This window comes from Theropithecus gelada, chromosome 16 (assembly GCF_003255815.1).
Source record: "Theropithecus gelada isolate Dixy chromosome 16, Tgel_1.0, whole genome shotgun sequence".
Classification (NCBI taxonomy): domain Eukaryota; kingdom Metazoa; phylum Chordata; class Mammalia; order Primates; family Cercopithecidae; genus Theropithecus; species Theropithecus gelada.
Genome location: NC_037684.1, coordinates 16,303,966 through 16,317,945, shown reverse-complemented (window position 1 = coordinate 16,317,945; position 13,980 = coordinate 16,303,966). Strand labels below are relative to the sequence as shown.

Genomic DNA, 13,980 nt, shown 5'->3' with positions numbered 1-13,980 from the left:
CGTCACTCGAGGCTCTGCCTTCATCTGCACATGGCCACCTTCTTTCTGTGTCTGTTTGTCCTCTTCTTGGAAGGACACCCGTTATTGGATTTAGGGCTTACCCTATGTCCAGGATGACTTCGTCTCAAAATTCTTAACTAATTACATCTGTAAAGACCCTGTTTCCACATAAGGTCACTTTCTGAAATTCTGGATGGACATGAATTTTGGAGGGACTCTATTTGATCCACCCCAGTCTCTTTTCCACATGTGATCCTTGAAACACTTGGAGAAGATGCCCCAGTACCTGAACTGTGTTCTGATTTTGCAAGCTAAGTAAGTTTGCCACTGGATTCAGATGTGATGGTGATAGTAGTTATGGTAGTGATGAAGGTGGCAGGAGGGTGGCCCCGAGGATGATGGTGGTGGAGTTGGTGGTGGCAAGAATGGTAGTATTGGCAGTTGTGAGGGTGAGGCAGGATGGAAAAAATATGGGGAGAAGTAGGGATTTTAGAGGGCAGGTCCCTTAAATGAAACACCTTGGGGAATGGAGCCTTGGAGTTTAGGAGTTCTGTGATCTCAGGCAGCCCTGCTTGAGGGTCTGCCATGCAAAGATTGGACTTAATTCTCAAATGCAGACTGATGGGAGAAGACTGCCATATTGGCAGATACATAGGATTTCATCCTGGATTCTGAATGTTTTGAGCACTTTCGTTCTTCAGTGTCACTGGACAGGATGGGGTAACAGACAGAGCGCTTGTCTGAGCCTGGGAAAGCTGTCCTCCTAACTAGCTGCCTTGCCTTTAACTAGCACACGAGTCATCTCACTGGGACTTGACTTTTCCATCTGCACAGTGGGGAGGATGAACTAGAAGGTTTGCAGCATCCTACCCACTGCTAGCATTTTAACACCTTTCCTGGGCTTTCTCCACCTTGGGGTTCCCACAGATGAGGCATCATCTGTAGACAAGCTTGTGTTCTTGGGGAGTGAAGATGGCTTACATTTTTTCATCATGGGAAATTTGAACTCTTTTAAGGAACATGATAATAGCCAGAGCTGATTTAATTTCTGTGGGCCTCTCTCATACTCATTTAAGGCTCTCCAGAGCCATTTCCTGCCTTTTCATGTATTTGTTCGGATTAAGAAATATTTGTGTTTTTTTGGTGTTTGTTTTGTTTTTGTTTTCCTTGTGTGATAACGAATATCTTTAGGCCAGTGCTGTTGGAATTAAGTTTTCCCTTTAATCTCATTTTTAAAAGTAGTTTCTCTTTTCTAACCTCCCCTTACCCCACTCTGCCTTCAACACACACACAAAACACACACAGCACACACAACACACACACACACACATACACACACACGCACCCCATTTGCTTTATCCTATTTTATAAAAATACAAACAGTGGCCCCGTTTCTAGTGGCCATTTCTGATGGAAACACATTTTTTTAAAGGGAATTTTTTAAACTTAAAAAGCCAGCTCTCTGTTTAGAGGCAGGGAGGTGGAGTGCTCTTTGCAGCTCTGGTTAGTACTGGCTTTGGCCAGTTCTTACGTGTAAACAGCAATTTTCCGAACTGGAATGGGTGCTGGGGTTTTCTTTATGGAGCCAAGGGGTATGTGGAGAGCAGCGGTGTTTAGTTAAATTACAGGTCTAGATGCGGAACTTTCCAGCAATGATTTGTGAGAGCCTGAACACTCCCCACTGCCCTTTGTGCACACGGGCAAGAGCGCGCACACGCACACGTGCACACCTCCTGCTTCCCAGAGTGACACCTTAAACCATAAAAGGAGGGGTGCCTGCTGGGAGAGGGGGCTGTCCCCATATGGTGCAAGGCTGTCGGGTAGGTATCTGGTGTCTCTAATGGTGGGAAGCACTCACATACCCAAATGTCATCTGCAACCTCTCCACTAGAAGCTCTAAGCAAAGGAAATTTAAGATCAGTTTCCTAATGGATTTTGGACTGAGCTCCCTGAAACAGATGGGTGGCTCTCCATCTCGGTTCACTGTGGAGCTGAGTGGGGCCATCTGAGCATTTTGGGATGCAGTGGCTGCTTCCTTGTACCCTGTATGGGTACTCTACTGGTGTTAAGGCTGCAGGCTAGGAAACAGCTACCTGAAGGGCTGATCATAGGAGGAAAACAGGTGGCTCTGTCTTCAGTGGGTAAAGAGGATTTTTTTTTTTAATAACCCAAAAGGAATATAGAGCCCGGGGTCCTAGGAACCTTGTCCAGCTCACTGTATCCAGGGTTAAAGTTACGGGGATACTGAATGATTCCTTAGGCAAATAGAGGCCAAGACTCAAGGAGTGGGACTGGAGTTGATCCAAACACACACCCATGCATGTGCATATACATGTGCGTGCACCCTCATGTGTCCATAGAAACCTTGCATAGTATTGATGGGAATTCGAGGACCTCCATTTAGTCCCACAGAGAGTCAGGACACAACATCCCAGCCTCATCCCCTTCCTGCCCTCCTCAGTAGCCATGGAGATGGCAAGGAAACCGAGAGAAGAATGTGTGACTCTGGGGTCCTCTGCCTCCCATGTCCCTCACCAGAATGCAAATTGTGGAGCAGGCCACAGTGCATTTGGCAGTCATGCTGGCAGGATTCTCAAAGTAAATCCCTTCCATTTCCCCCAGCATGCCCCTGGCGGGAGAGGTCACTGCGCACAGCCCTGTCGCCCCTGCAGCTGTGCTCCCTTCTCCTAAAGCCGAGACACTGGTGAGCAGCTAACCAAGGGTTGCCCATGTTTCCACTGGCCTTTTCACATTTGGAAGGTTTTGATTAAAACAGTTTCTTTCAGTGTTTGCTGAGGAGGGGGATGTTTTAGTTACTTGGACATTTTGGTGCATTGTCTGGGACCTGGAATTTCTCATCCTTCTTTTTTTAAAAAAAGTATTTTAAAGGCTTTTTGGGGACTGTGTAGATTTATAGCTGGATGGCTGCCTCCATGTTTAGGGCTCTGCCTAGGCAGGTTTATGGCTATAAGGCAACGGTGGAGGGTGTACGAAGAGATATTTTCGTTTCACCAGTTACTGGGGAATGAACAATCTGTTGACTTCTGTTATTTGGAATGAAGACATGTTGTTTGTTGAATTCTCTGGGTCCACATGAACGTTTGGAATATAGACAGGACTGCTGTATACCCGCCCGACTCTCAACAGTGTATAAATGAGACCGTGGGGTTCAGGTTATAGTATGGCTCTCTAGAGTTTCTTCAAGTTGAGAACTCTAGTACATGTTGGTAGATCACATGAGTGTTTCTTTACAGACATTTAATTACTTGGCTGGGGTAAGGGAAAAAAAGGAATGAAAAATCTACAATTAAACTGTTGGGAATCTTTGCCCATCTAAAAGCACGTAGAGATGCAGGAAAGTGTTTTTGAAATTATAGTGGAAGACATTAGGGCAGTAAGAGATGCCCTTTCAAAGGCACATTTTTGTGTAATGTGTCTTTTCGCTGTGTGTTTAGTTCTGAGCTTGACAGATGAATCTAGTAACTGACTTTGGATTCAGTTACAGTGGCCATTTATTTAGCGACTACACAGTGCCCTGCTAGACACTTGGGCGTATGTTACTTAATTTACTCCTAACAGGAACCTTGTATGGTAGGCTAATCATTATATCTTCGTTTTATAGTGGATTACATTCCACATTCTATTAGAATGTAAGCTCCAGCACCTTGCACTTAATGTATCTGTTGAATGAATACATTAGGAAAGTTAGCTTAGTAAAATTTGGTGATTCATGAGTGTAGGGAGAGATTTATATCTGGAAAGGGCTTGATGGAATTTTGCCATTCAAGTGACCTTGATTTACCAGGGAGACTTAAGGAATGGGTGAGAAGGGAGATGGACAATAATGAGTGAGCATAAGAGGCCTATCAGGTCATGAGAGGTACTTGGAGCTCAGTGCTGTGCACAGTGGTAGGATCTTCATAGAGTTTTTCACGTGCACTATCTCATCTAATCCCTCATTCATCTGAAAAGAGGTGAAAAAACAGTCAATCCCAGCTTTAAAAACATGAGCAAGCCACTGCTTCATTCTAATAGGTAGGAGGAAGTAGGGAGTAGGTGGTATACTGAGTTGTTAGAACAACGTCCTCTATGGAAGGTCCGTGACAAGGATATTTAAGTTTGGAGTCAACCAGCAGGCTGTGGTGGCCTGTGTCTTCTGTGGGAGCTACTAAGCTAAAGCAAGAGCTCCCTGAAGTCTGCCAGCCTCTCTACATCATGGCTATGATGCTCATGGATTCATTGGAATTGGGCATTAGGTGGGACCTTGGAGCCCTGGCCCAGCATCTCATGCTGCAGAAAACTCATACCTAGGAGGAAGCGAGTCCTGCCCAGGGTCACACCCAGAGTTAGACCCAGGAGCTGAATTTCCAATACCCTACAGCACAGTCTGCCAGTAACCACTGTGCCCCCTGGTATCACTCACCTCAGGCTCCTGTTGAGGTGGGTTGGTTCACTCATTCACTCAGCGGATGTGCCAGGAGCCTCCGTGATGACTGACCCAGGCAGCCATGGCTCCTGTGCTTCAGCATCCTACATCACATCGAGTTGCAGTAGACACAGATGACATTGTGTGTTGATTATATGCCAACAAACTGGTCAGACCCTCACCCATCAAATTCTACAATTTTGTATTGTGACCATAAAACTAAAATGGCACATAGCCTACACTCAGTCTTTAGAATGAAATTTATTTTCTTGATTTGGGTTCCTGCGTGTAAGATTTTGTCTTCCCACTCTGAACAGTTAATGTCATCCTCCTTTTTTTTTTTTTATTGTGACAGTAAAAATAAAATGGCACATAGCCTAAACTCAATCTTTAGAAAGAAAGAAATTTATTTTCTTGATTTTTGGCTCCTATATGTAAGATTTTGGTTCCCACTCTGAGCAGTTCATGTCATTGAGCTTCCTACTCCTTTGGCTTTGAAGCTGGTGGTATTCGGAAATGTGGCCACATTTTTTTCACACGTGCATCCACACAACACTCAGTGTTGGCTTCTATGTGCCTGATGCTGTGCCTGGCCTGGTGGAGGATTTGTAGAGGAGTCAAGAGCTTATTGTCTGGAGGAGGAAGTAACTTCACACAAGGTGGAGAGCAGTGAGTGCTAAGACAGGGATATAGAGGCACTGTTAGGAGGTTTCAGAAAAGGGTGGACTAGCTCCTGGCTGGAATGATAAATAACTATTTTGAGTTTTGGAGAAATGTGCTGGTTCCTGGAGGAAGGTTACAATTTGCCGTAGTTAGGTGTAGTAGTGGAGAGGCACTCCAAGGAGAAGGACCTGCAGGAACAAAGGTGTAGGGATCTGGGGATTAGCTGGGCTTGACTGGGTGCAGGGTGAATCAGGGTGAATCACAGGAAATCAAGAGGAGGAATCCTGGACAGAGCTTGCAGGGTGGTCCTCAGGCTGCGAGGTCAGCGTCTGTGTTGGTTGCAGACGTATACCAGCACCTAACTCAAACAGCTCAGCGTAGACAGTCTGCGCGTAGTTTTGAATCATGTGCATTTCTTATTGACAGGTTTTGTGGATAGTTTCTGGGCAGCAGTTTTTATGCATTTAGGTCTGTTTTATTCACGTCTCTTAGCTTTAAAATAGCTTGACATGTGATTTTTCTCTTTTTGCTAGTCCATCAGAATGAAGTTGTGTGTTGTGGCCAATGAGGTTCTGAAGTCTCTGTGTCTGTATGAAACTCAAACTTTTAGGTTGCCATCTGAATGCCTGAGATATGCAGAGTGACTGTCTCTAGCATCCTTAGACATCTAAACGCCCGCGTCGTGCAGCTTGAATATATCTAAAATTGCCTTCCTAGAGAAATGTGGAAAGCGGTTTCTTTCAGCAGCCTCTTGAGCACTGCTTTAGATAACCTGGTTAACCCATGCCTTTCTCTTGTCATTTCTTGCAGATGGTCACAAGAACAAAGAAAATATTTGTAGGCGGGTTATCTGCGAACACAGTAGTGGAAGATGTAAAGCAATATTTCGAGCAGTTTGGCAAGGTAAGCGCTGGATGGGGTTGGATGGCAGATGCCAGAAGTAGTCTCATCAGTCCTAAGAAGAGGCTGCCGTGGCCCCCGCCCCTGCTACAGCTGTGTCCTCAAGAACCTTGTCCTTGAACCTGGCCATCATGATTTAAGTGAAATTCAGCAGAAGCTGAGGTGGAAGGGTCTGGCTTGCATTTGGTGTGATGTCCCACGTGCTGGCAGGAGCAGACAGAGTGGCCTTTTAGAGCAGTTTTGTTGGCGTTTGCTGCCACGTGGGGCCTGGGCTGGGAGCTGGTGGTAACAATGGCTGGGGAGGGATGTGGGGCTGTGACTTGCAGGGCAGGAGCTCCCACAGAAGCTGCTAGAGGCCGGCAGGTTGGTGCTGGGCTTCTCCCTTCTGTGCCTGTTTGGAAAATGCATTGAGAGCTGAGACTCCCTGGGGCCCTTTGCAGCTGAACCCTCCCCTGTCAAATGCCCAAGGAGACTTGGAAAAGATGCGAGGCCTGTACCTGTCAGCATTCTCTGACTTGAATGTCTGCGGAGACAGCAGTAAAATTATCCCCTGGGTTCTGCTTCTGGAACAGACTGGGACCAACCCAAGAGCCCCCAGCAGCCAGGAAACGGAGTGTGAGAAGGTGTGTGTATGATAGAGAGAGTCAGACAGGACAGATAGGACATGTCACCATGGGTGATGTGTTTAATTTGGCCTCTTTCTAGTGGGTGAAGGGAGATGGTGCCTTGAGAGTGGGTTCTTGCTGAGGATGACACATTCCTTAGACGGCCCTGTTGCCTTAGTAGGGCTGACCCTTGTTGGCTTTTGTGTATACCACCCTCCTCTGGCTCCTGTGGAAACGGCAGGTTCAAGGAGGCTGCGTCCTGCATCTTTGAGTAATTGTGGACATTGCGTGGGAGCCCAGGTCTGGAACAGTCCCCTCCTGCACAGGTCTAGGTCTTCCCTGCTGCAGGGCTGACGTGGGAGAGAGCTGCTGAGGCGTCCTGAGAAGACATGGTGCCCTTGCTAAGCTCCGTCACTTGTTCCTCCCACTATGGCTGTCGTGTTTGCCGTGGGTACAAAGGCACAGCCGCCCACTGGCCAGGCTGAAGGTTCTGTGCTGTTGGTTTGCCCAGGGTGATGGGCAGCTATGACCCTGTCCCCAGGTGTGACCTTTGTGAACTACTCTCTGGGATGAGGGCCATGACCTTTATTCAGCCTCAACATGGAGATGTTCTTGTCTCTGGTATTAATTTCTGCCTGGATAAGAGATCGTGCAACCAAGAGAAAGCCAGCTTCCTCCAGCCCAGCCTTGCATTCTGAGTGACTCTGAGCTGCCCTTCCAGGTTGGTTTTGAAAAGGCCTCCCCCATGGCCCTTTCCGGTATTGTCCGCTGGGGATGGATTCCTTCTGGCTGGGTCTAAAGAATAGCCAAGTGTGTTGATGACTGTGTACGTTACAGCACTTCTCTCTTCCAGACTGATTTAAAGCAGTAAGGGGGATTTGTCCATCACCCAGCCCCACCCTGCCTAGGGAGAGGGATTGGAAATAATTAAACGAGACAGGTCCGGCTTGCATAATGGAAAGCTCTGGAGGATGAGCCCTGTTTGGTATCTTTCTGCTTTTAAAACAAGTCCAGGGGTAGTGTTTGCAAACTTGAAGTGGGATTTCTTTTTCGAGCCATAACCTGCCTTGGAATCTCATGGGCCTATTTGTGTCAGGAAAGTCGGTGCTGCCCAGATGGGCTTTTAGAGTATTCCAAACAGGCTTCTACTTGCCAACACATAGCACATCTCTGCACGTCCCCAACCCTTGGTTTCTTTCTCTCTCTCTCTTTCTTCCTTTCTCTATTTCTGTTTCTCTCTCTGTTGTTTTTCATTAACACTTGTCATTGTGACCCAGTATGCCTGCAGTAAGATATACTGCAAGCTTTGGCCATGCCCACAGTGGCCACCATTGCTGCCCTTAGAACAGTTGTCCTTTTGTCTGAGAAGCAGTCACAAACCATCTTCCCTGGCATGGCACTCGCCGGGTCTGAAGCTGCCCAGTTAATTTTGCAGTAATGTTTGTGGACTGTGGCGGGATGTGCAGACTTACCAAGTGTTTTATTAAAAGACTAAGGAGGCTTTTGAATGTGTCAAAGTCATAATGCTCTTCAATGCTCATATTTTAGTAGCTTTTTTTCTCATACATAGGCTCTGTGCATTATTTGTGTCTGTCTTCAGAATAGCTTATTTCTCATTTGGCTGGTGGCTGGTGTTACTGTATGTGTCCCCTTGGGCAGGACTCACCACCTCTCAGGATTCTGGCGTAACGTATTTGAATCCAGAATGATCAAAGTCAGGGAGACTCTGCTGCTGGGCCTTGGGAGCAGTACAGTGAGTAAATCCAGTGGTTGTGAAAGGAGGTAACAAGTAAATTGACAGACTGCGTCTCCCCTTTGGTACTTTATATTCTCGTTGCAGGAAACAGAATGAATGTGTGCGCGCGTGCACACACACTTGCTTGAAGTATATTCACACACATGTGCACACCCCTGTGGACACACATTTCTAACTGTGTGAAATTGTTTCGGACTATCTTTAACCGACTGCAATTTAATGAGATGTAATTTTATTATTTATAGTGAGTGCAAAGTGTGGGATACTAGGCCAGGCCATTTATTCACATTATCTCATTTAATTTTTCTCTGGGGGGCTGATAGTGGTATTCCCCATGTTGCAGACTGTTAAGTGGGGTCTTGGTGGGATTGTCTCTTGGACTCAGGGTCACAGCCCTCCAGGAGGTAGAGCTGGGTGTGGACTCCCCCTCCAGGCTTGTCTGATAACAGCATCTGAACTCTCCGCCCTGTTCCCACTGCTGATCAGTCCCCAAGATGGACTGAGGGTGGGCAGGAGGCAAAGGACAGGAAGATATTGTGCCCTTTAGTGTGCCCCGGAGTGCTGGGGACCTGGACATTCATCACCTCTTTTTACCTGTGCAACAGATACTGGTATCATCCAGTCCATTTGGTGAAGGTAGACAGTCAGGGCCAGGGAGGCTGAGTGTCAGCAGAGGTCACCCAGGTAAGACAGTGTAAGAGCCAGAATTTACATCCTACTTCCTTTTCCTCCAAGTCTAGAACTTTCCTTTCACAGCCTCCATGCAAGGTGTACCACTCTCTTTTTTAGGTCTCCTTGCCGTCATTCCTCTCTCCTCTCCCCATCCCACCGTGCCCGAGGTGGCAGCTGCTCCAACTGTTTATTTCAGGTGGCAATCAAGATGGGTAAGACTGTTATCAAGGGGCTGAGCTAAGGGAGTTTAAATATGTCATTACTGTAAGTGGAGTGGGTACAGAATGACACACCGGGAGCTTTAAATAACTTAAATTGGAGGCTTGTAAACTCTTTTGTGTTTTTCTTCCACCTTCCTCCCAGAAAATTCACCCCCCTTCCCCCAGGTTAGAGACATCGTTACTTGTTTATATTTAAGATGAGGTCACGAAGCTTGGCCACTGGCGTAAGGACTCTGCCAACTGAGGTTAACAGCTAACACGTTGGCAGAATCCACACGTCACCATGAGCTACCCAGGGGTGAGGATGGCCACTCCCACCCCTGGGTAGATGTTCCGGTGTTGTCTGTCCTTGGAGAAGGGTAAGGCAGCAGATACTCCAGGGCTTCATGCTGGGCCTGACAGTGGACTGACTTCCCTGGGACAGCTTGACAGGTTGTTCCTTTGCTGGCCTCAGTTTCTCTTCTCAGGAAAGGGGTTGGAAAACATAAAAAGGGCCAGATAGTAAATATTTGCAGCTTTGCAATCTATGTAGTCCTTGTTGCAGCTACTCACTTCTGCTCTTGTAGCATGAAAGCAGCCATCGCCAGCAGGTAAACAGATGCATGTAGCTGTGTGCCAATAAAACTTTATTTACAAAAACAGGTGATGAACCAGATTTGGTCTGTGGACCATAGTTTGCTGACCCCTGGACTGAATGATTCCTAAGGTTAGTTTTAAGCTTGAAAAGTCAGTAATGTAGTAAAGTATTCAAACATTAATAGGATGGATAGATTATAATCTAAGGTATCTATAGGCTATAACCAAAGTAATTCATTGTCAGTAGTAATAAGCATGGTATATAATCAGCAGTCTAAACCATGTTAGAGTTTATTTTGGGACTTCATGACGCAGGGACTGTGAAGGGATTCTTTATTTGGAAAAAGCCACTATTTATAAACTGGAACTTCATCCTATGAGTAAGAGCCAGAAAAACTGTTATAGTATTTCCATCTCCGTATTTCACCGGCTAGATGTAATTAATGAAACTCGGAATTTTTGAGGTCCAGGTTTTACTATGAAGATCCTTTTACTGTGTGCTGTTTCTGAATGGGAGTTACTGGTGCTAAGCTTTCTAATGCATTTTACAATGTGCTTCTCAAGGATGTCAAGTGAGATGGTTGGCAAATCTATTATGTAGGTGATGAGGCTGATGTTGAGAAAGGTGAGGAAGTTCTCCAAGATCACACAGCCCATGCTGAGGAAAGCCTGGATAGTCACTTGTTTGTGTACAACCTACCCCTCACTCCTTTTTACTGTTTATAAGCCCCACCTCCCACTTTACCACCAAGCAGCCTCTTTCTCAGAAGGAGCCGGTTTTGTTCATTTGTCAAAAACGGCGATATACAGTAATTTGTTTTACTGCCCTGGGTTTCTTAGTGGACGTTATCTTGTTCCTGATTTCATACACACAGGAATGATGTATATAGGCCATTCCAAAAAATGGCAGGTAAATGATGCTCCAGATATGCCCGTGCAGACCCTGACGACGAGGCGGCCTGTTCTGCACTGTTCTCCCGGCAGAGCCACCCGGAAGAGCCCAGCCTGGTAATTAAAATGCACTGGATCAAAGACACTCCACATACACGGGCTTCCTCCTTCTCCCCTTCAGGCCCCTCCTTCAAGTACCGGTTTCTTAAATTCTCACTTATAGGATTTCGGAGATCAAAAAGAGGCCTTTAAACTTAATGAATTCTCGGCTTCGTCCCGGATGGAGCGGTTCCGCACCTTTCAGCTGTTCCCGGCAATGATAGAGCAGCTCAGTGCCGAGCTCGCTAGGTAATTCTCACTTTCTAGAACTCCTGTGAAAGCAAAGCAGCCCGCATTTGGAGGCTTCCAATTATACTTCACATGGTGAACTGTGTAATTAGTTTGGAAGACTTATGCTTAGTCATTGGTTTATCCTAATCGGCTTTGGCTTTCCCCAACAACAAAGTGAGCTTATTTTGCTAAGCTGAAACGACTCTGCACCCTTTGTTCCTGCCTTTTATTGTGCCATTCCTTTCATTCTGTGTTACTGCCAAAGTTCTGTTTCATTAGGCCTACAAGTCATTTCCAATTCAGTGGGCTGCTACAATCCGGCCTTTATCACGGGCTGCTCTGGTTCCCATGTCCCTTCTGGGCCAGTGCCTGAGTTTGTGGTTTGACATGAGGGCTTTAACCCCTTCCTGTGCCAGCCCCTCACTGTGGTGGCCGGGAGGAAAAGGCCTTCCAGGAACCAGCGTAGAAAGTTAACAGCTCTTGAGGTCTTGTCAAAGTGGGAGATCCCTGTGGACACCAGGTTAAAGGATCCTTGGAGCCCTTTGCGTCGGATTGGGGCCGTGTGGGGGCCCATAGAAGTTAACTTGAGCTCTGGAGAGTGGTGCGTGAAAGCTTTTTGGGGGAAGAAAAAAGAAAACAGGAGTGAATTGGTGTTTTAATGTAATGAGACCTTCCCGTTTATCCGGCCAGTGTGGGCGATCGTCGGAGAGTGCGGACCGAGAAATGCTGAGTGCCTGTGACCTCCCAGCTCCAGGGTTTTCTGTGCAGGTGCGAAGCTGCATTCATGGCCCCCACGCAGATGCCCCTTTTGATACTGTATGTGTGAGGAGAGTCATACCTGGTATGTGTGAGGAGAGTCATACCTGGAATAAAAATCTCATAAAGCCCTTTGAAGTTTAAAAGGCATGAGATCTGTGAGAAGATAAATATGCCTGAGAGTGGACTGTGATCCTCAGGTAGTGTTTTCTTGCTTTAAATGTGTGTCATAGATAAACAGAGCTCTGTGCCGTGTGGTTCTCTCAGAGGAGGCCTGGAAAACAAAAGTCTTATGTGTCCTTTGTGGACATCTGAGCTCCCGTGAGGCTTTGTCCTCTGAAGTGGTTTGTGCAGGTGGGTTGCCCGGGGAGGGGTCCGCCTCCCGGGCCTCACCCCGTCCTCTGGAGCCTGGGTGTTGCTCTTCAGACCTTCTTCAACGACAGTTGTAGGCTGGACCAGGAAGGACCATGTGCTCTCTCTTCCCGGGCTGAAGGCTACTTTTGTGTTTAAATGTTCTTCCTCTAATGGCCCAGAACAAAGCCAACACTGTCCCCATGTTTTATTAATTTTCTGCCTGGTTTGTGTCAGCTTCTCCCTCTAGAAGTGTGTCATAAGGGGAGGGGACTTTATTTGCCCCTTGACCCCTGGCCAGGCTGCTCAGTGGGAAACAGCACAGTGAGTAGACAGGAGAATCCTGCTTCATCTGCCTCCTCCACCTTCTAGGCCAGGTGGCAGAGGCAAACAAGCCTTACCCATGAGTAATATGATCCCGGGGGTTTGCAGGTAAACCCTTCTGCTAAACAGCTTTGTGTTTTCCTGGTAAACTTTTCCTCCGTAGACTGATTTCGGCTGAAGCCAGTGGAGGTTATCGAGTTCTAAAGATTGAGCACCCTAACGTCACTTCTCTTAAATTTTCGTATTTTTGCTTCAAAAAGGAGATCCTGAAATAGATAGTGGGTTTCTAGGAAAACTTCCCATTTCCCTCTTAGTATATAAAATATAGCCAGCTGTTGTTAGGCAAAGGTATCAGACATTATTATTGCTCTGTTAACAGTGTTTTAATATATACAAATAGAAAAATAGGATGCCTTCTGGGTAGCAAGCTGGGAAAACTTTGAGATTATGCTAATCAAATGCCACATGCATTTGCATAGTAGGTAGAGGAACAAGGCTCAATAGAAGAACAAGGCTCAGACTTCAGCTTTGCTGTTTGACCGCATTTCCTGGTATGATTTAGCTGTATTTACTTTTTCTGCTGGGGCAAGGAGAGGAGAGTCAGCGGTCGGGGAGCCCTTGGGCACAAAGGAGTTAATGAGCCCTGGGTGGGTAGGGGCGGGAGCGGGTATGAAGTCCTTCCACCAGCTCACCTTCCCAGAGTCCTCCTGGGCCCTCTGAAGACGTCACTTACAATGGAGTTGTTAGCATGAGAAAATAAAGCCTTTTTCTCCCTAGATGTAGTTCAGTGGGAACTGAAAGTGTACCAGAAATCATGGTTCAAGCTTGTGCCAGTGGGTGCAAGGGGTGGTTCTTATGGAAGAGAAAGCGCAGTTCATTTAGACTTGGCATTGAAATCGAACTCTGTTGTTCGGTGGAGTGAACATTGATATGGAGATTCCCGCCCGCCCCCCACCATCAGTAGGATACCCCCTTACACAGGTCCTGTATGCTTTTCTTTTTCTTCCATTTTCCTTCTTTATTTTCTTCTTTTGTCCTCTTAGAAATAGTCTCTCCGTAGACCGGCCGGATTTGTCGAGTTACCACCATCTAAATTTTTACAGCTCCGTATATTCAGACTTGGTATTTGTGAATTAGCTAAAAGTGGGCTGCCAATCTGTACTTTATTTACATTCGAAGCCATATTAGTGAGAGCCCCAGAAAAAAATGTTAATATGCAGGAAGAGGCGGAAGGGTTGAGTTTCTGACTGTTGCTAACCTCACCACTGCCTTTAAAACCAATCATGAGGCACACGGATGATATTTAATAGCTTTTAGCTGATTATTTTTCTTCTCCTCCTCTTTCTTTTCTATCCAAGTTGACCTGGGTGTACTTGAGCGGAAATGAAGTCATCCAAATGCTGAATTAGAATAATCACAAGCCTCTAAGAATGAAATGGAAGCAGAGATTAAATGGCGGAGGAAAAGCTGGCATTAAGGAGGACCAGGAAAACTTTGCATAAAATAAAT

At 46.4% G+C, this 13,980-nt stretch overlaps 1 protein-coding gene across 4 annotated transcripts in view; it reads left to right on the top strand.

Moving 5' to 3' along the window:
- The window catches only part of MSI2 (musashi RNA binding protein 2), a 430,970-nt gene that overhangs the window by 141,010 nt on the left and 275,980 nt on the right, over positions 1 to 13,980 (top strand). For all 4 annotated transcript variants that reach the window (XM_025361542.1, XM_025361540.1, XM_025361543.1 and 1 more), the window contains one exon: positions 5,900 to 5,992. In XM_025361542.1, coding sequence (XP_025217327.1) covers positions 5,900 to 5,992 — 93 coding nt within the window. The remainder of the gene's footprint in view (positions 1 to 5,899; positions 5,993 to 13,980) is intronic.